Source organism: Mastigoproctus giganteus, chromosome 6 (assembly GCF_048544385.1).
Source record: "Mastigoproctus giganteus isolate SK-2022 chromosome 6, ASM4854438v1, whole genome shotgun sequence".
Classification (NCBI taxonomy): Eukaryota; Metazoa; Arthropoda; class Arachnida; order Uropygi; family Thelyphonidae; genus Mastigoproctus; species Mastigoproctus giganteus.
The window spans coordinates 65,878,697-65,883,914 of NC_143580.1; the positions used below are offsets into that span (position 1 = coordinate 65,878,697).

Sequence of the window (5,218 nt, forward strand, 5' to 3'; positions counted from 1 at the left end):
ACCAAAATAAGATTATATGAATTAGAATTTAAATCTACTTTTGTCTAAAGTGAAGTTACAGATAATCATGACGCTCATTTCAATTGAGGAAGAAAAGTGTTTGAATACGAATGGTCTGCAGAAGCATGCATATCTTCAATGGTTGTGTGACAAGTTCACAAATGATCCTTTGGGTGTGTTAATCACAATGAAATCTTAGAAGATGTCTGTCATTGGTTAAAAAAACATCTTCGTTAAAGTTAATGCATTTCTTTTCTAAAGTATGTAAAATTTCAACCTTGGCTGGCGACCTTCGAAATGGGAAGAATGCGACAACTTCCTATAAACAAACAGTATCTGATGGACTTTTAGAAGAGAATTATTTAAAATTCCATTCAACGCATATCCTAATTGTCTCCCCTTTGAGTCGCGCCTTATCTCCATAATTTCCCTGTCAGCTGTCAGATCTAGGCCATACTTGCCTTTGTAACGGGGGGCGTTAAAAAAAGTAGGCTTTCGTTGCACGTGAATTAGAGCAAGCACGGGATAGAAGATAGCGATAGGAGTAGTCTAATAAACACGCCCATCTTTACAGAGTAAAGTGAGGAACGGGGGATGATGGAGGGGGAACAGCGAAAATGAACTACCGAGTCTTGACACTTAAAAGAGTTCACCCCCTTCTATAGTAGCGTTTTTATTATTATTTTGGTCAATCGGTAACAATGTAGGAGCATGCAGGGACACGTGAGTGGCTCTGTCAGGTCGCCTTATCACTTCAGGGTCACAATTTCTGTTTCTTTTGGTATTCGATCAAGATGTGACGTCATGAATAGGCTGGACGGAGGTATAAAAGTTGGAGGAACTCACAAAGTGACCACGAGTGATTCTCAGGACCAACAAACAGCTCCACCATGATCCGGGTATGTTCTCTATTACCTTCTCTTAGAATTACTTTCTTAGTTTATAAGGAAACTTGTGTTATAGTGGTAAAAGAGTAGAGTCACAGTACAGCCTATTCGGTGGCTAATATTCTATCAGCTTCTTGACTTTCTGTCTCATTAGTAGCTTAACTTATTTAATGTTGTACCTCTCTGTAATTATCTGAAAGGCGATACGCACAGAGATGCAATTACAGTTAATGCGTCTCCTCGTGTCGCATCCGGTTTACGAAGGTTTCTAAAACGCATAATTTAGCTCGTGCACCGTTAACGTCCCCTATAAACGTTTATTGTTCTCCAATGCGATATGAAACGATCTACAGATGCCTATAATATTAATATTTTAATTTAATGCAATATATTTCTCACCTTTTATAAGCTAACTCTCATAATTATTATGAATTACATTCTCTCCTGTATTGCGTGCTCTCCTACTCTCTGTAAGCGACTTCCATTAAGCCAATTCCAAAAAGAACTAACTTTTAAATAATTCAAAAACGTTTTCACAAATTTTCTAAAGCTAAAAGAACGAAATCAATACAATTTTTAACGATTACTTTAGTAAGGAAAATTTCCTAAATGTTTTTAATATCATTATTTAATCCCATTTTTCATTAATCCGTGTTTTATAATAATCTCTGTAGCTAGTCAGATGTAGAAGACCATCGGAATTATCAAAACGAGAAATGTCTATTAAGTCTAAGTCGATTGAGGCCGGTTTATCCATTGCCAGGATGAAATCCGGAGTATCGGGATGAAAACCTACTGCATTGTGTACGGGAAATTCGTCCAGAAAAGGACACTGCATACTGGGCATAAAGAAAGAAGAAATTTTCAAAAGGATTTCCATCTGGTTTACTAAGACATGTGCTAGAACACCTGAAATTGTCATAGAGATGCACTCTTCTTTCTAATGAACAAATTACAAACGAATTCGAGAGTCAGAGTTCTTAAAATGCTCAAGCGTTTTGTCATTGAAAGGGAATGTCAACTGGAACAAATCAGTGGTGTTAGCCTAATGCTTTCTTTTCAAACTTTAGTGAAAGTGCCTTTAGAATTATTGCTTTTCTAGATGCATAGCCCTTTCTGGACAACTAGGTAAATAGAGTAAATAATAAGGAAGCATCTGGTATAAAACTCCGCGGGATACGTATTTAGAAACTTAAAGAGTAACAGTGTCTTTTTTCCCCAAAATGACAAATTGTCCCTCTCGGACTCACGAACGACCCAGTTAGTCGTTCACAGAGTCGTGCAGGCAACGCGTTACATTTCTTTAGCTGCGAAAAGAGACAGAACTGGTTCATGTCGAAGAGTGATTCCTTGCGATCTAAGTAAAAGTCAGCACTCTCATTCTTCAACAGAAATAATGGGATCACATCGATGAACGAGCTCGCTTTTTCTCGCTGTCCCTTTCAGACAGGTTCTGCATTTTAAGGTGTAATTTTAATTAGAATCGAGTCAGCAATACATGGTACAAATTTAATTGTAAGTCATTAATATATTTCTTCATATAAATGCATTTCTTTTTCAGGCAATCGTTGTTCTCTTCTGCCTTACTGCTGTTCTAGCTCAGCATCCTTACTATGGAGGCCATCCTGGCCTTTACAATGGTCGCTATGCTGGATACTATAGAGTAAGAAAAAAATTCATTCTTTTATAAAAATTACTTCTTGGCAATCATTTAAAAAGTACCATTAGGTGCAATTTTATTCCATCACTGAAGAATGAAACAATCTGTGCTTTTAGGGAATATTTATTCTCTGAACGAGTTTTGGCTTCAAAGCTTTATTTATATTCCTTCATTTGTCTTTTTTTTTTACTTTAAATTTATTATTTATTTATTTTTATCTTTCATTTTTAAATTCGATTGTAAATTTAATTCCTTTTTATTTTGATTTTTAATTTAATTTTTTTAATTGAAATGCATTCATTTTTAATCCAGCTTATTCATTATTATTTCGATTTATTTCAGGGTGGCCTCCATCCTTATTATGACGAAGTACCAAAACCTTTCGCCTTCACCTACGAAGCTCCGGCCATTGGTGGAGCCAGCGCTCGCCAAGAATCAGGTGATGGTTCCGGACGAGTTGTTGGTGCCTACAGTCTGAATGACGCCGATGGCCGCCAGAGGGTGGTACAATACGTTGCAGATGATACTGGATTCCACGCAGACGTCCAGACCAACGAACCTGGAACCGAGAACCAAAGTCCTGCTGACGTCTCCTTGAGCTCTGCTCAACCCCCAGCTTCCACTCTCGCCCACAATTATGGACCTCATGGATTATACGCTGGCGGTTACGGACATCCGTACGGACGCGGCTTCTACGGTGGACCTCACGGCAGATTATACTAGATCCAATACTCACTAGCTTCCGTCCATTGATTTATTTCCGCTGTGCCATGGACCTCTGGGCTTCGCTCAACACACACAAAACAGGGCATTATTCAGTTGAATAGTCAGGTGGTGCTTGAAATGTGGCTAAATTACCAAAAGCTTCGCTGTGCTTTGTATCTCTAAGCATTGCTTCTTTTCATTGTATGTACTTTGTCTGTTATCCGCGTTATTTGGTCTGTGTGTACGTTTATGTGAGTGTATGAAAGAGATCGGCTTGTGTTAAGTTACTGAATATGCATTACACACATATTTACATATAATTCCGCCGTATGTTGTACTGCCCATGAAGTATTAATAAAGGTTGATATATATAAATATCTGAGTTTTGTCTCCTGTTTTAAAACGTTTCAATACTTATGCACACACAATTTAGCTCTAGAGAAAAGATAAACTGTTGAGGTGTTTGTAGCCTGTTTAAAAGTCGCTTACAGATTTTAAAAAGCAAGATAATGTACTCAATTGTAGTTTTAAAGATCAATTTACCTTTTAATACTTACAATACTAGACAAAACATGTTCCAGTAATATTATGCTCCCTTAAAAACTTAAAAGAAGCTTTTTCTGATACGATCTAGGTCCTTCACAACGAGTTGCCTCGATAATGCACTGCTTCAACTGTGAAGATGAAAGAGGAGAGGTTTTGTATGAGACAGCCAAATCACGTCAGAATACATTTTTCGTTCTTTCTTTTTAAAATCTGGCTTGCAAAAAGCTTATAAAGAAGGCCCGCACTGTTCACCTATAATCTAAATTCACACGTTGCCTAAGCTATGATTAGGAGCTTGAATAATAACTTAAAGTTTCCTCTCTACGATTGCCTACCATAGCTTCTCTTATGCTGTCAATTCACGATCGTGTCAAGACTTTTAAAGACCTCGATGCAAACGAGGAAATGTGACCTCTCTAAAATGGAAAGGGCTCGGTGTAAGTTTCCATCTCTCCCAAAGATAAAAAGATTTGTTAATTTTTCCGTCCTCTGAAAGCTACAGCTTGATTTGATTTTGATTTTTTGTGGCTCAAAAACAGCAAGGTTATAGTGCGCCATGGAAAGATTAAAATTCAAAGCAGATAAAGACTGGTTACTTTTAAGAAGGTTACTTCGTCGAAAGGTTCATATATATACAGACATATGAATAAATAAAATCAGTGCAATGATAAAAGCAAATTTAATCAAATTTAAAAACTGCTGACTCATTGTCATTTAAAATCTGACTGAGTGTATACAACTCAGTCTGATGGGTAAAAGCAGTAAAACGAACATTTCTAAAACTGGTACAATCACATAAAATGTGTTGAACGGATAAAACGGTGTCGCATTGCTCGCACATAGGAGGGTCATCAGCCATCAGCAAAAAGGAGTGTGTCACATGACAGTGTCCTATGCGGAGCCGAGCAAGAACAACTTCCTCTTTGCGATCCCTGCATAAGCTGGACCGCCAAGGATGGATCACAGGCTTAATTCGATATAGTTTGTTTATACTAACCAGGCGATGCCACGAATCTTCTACTGAGATTGTAAGTTACTAGGGATCAGTTGCCTGTAGTCTGTATAGGGGACTAACAAGTCAAGATTATTGTTGTAGTTGGGGTTTTAAGTACAATAGCTACTTATTGCACTTATGGAAGTGGTGCATACTGCCTGCGTTTGTTGATTTAGAAGCAGTTAAAAACGGTTATACAATCCTATTCGTTTTAGGAAGGAGAAGAATTCTGCAAGATTTGAATTTTCGCCTATAATATGGCTAAGTGACAAAGGTTCCTTTAAATTTGACAGAGAACTGAAAGACATTAGTCCAGCATTATTATATAGAGTACAGTCCAGAAGTATGTGTTTGACTGTGAGTGGTGTATGACAATGACTACACTGGGGAAGATCATTTCCTGACAAAAGAAACAGATGGGTTAAA

At 37.5% G+C, this 5,218-nt stretch overlaps 1 protein-coding gene across 1 annotated transcript; it reads left to right on the plus strand.

The window, feature by feature from the left end:
• Positions 1–773: 773 nt before the first annotated feature.
• LOC150084373 (cuticle protein 14-like) lies at positions 774–3,627 on the plus strand. Its single transcript, XM_090375190.1, has 3 exons — positions 774–899; positions 2,449–2,550; positions 2,890–3,627. Exons 1-3 carry the CDS (start codon positions 891–893, stop codon positions 3,268–3,270), a joined length of 492 nt encoding a protein of 163 aa, XP_090231316.1. The 5' UTR covers positions 774–890; the 3' UTR covers positions 3,271–3,627.
• The last annotated feature ends 1,591 nt before the right edge of the window (positions 3,628–5,218 follow it).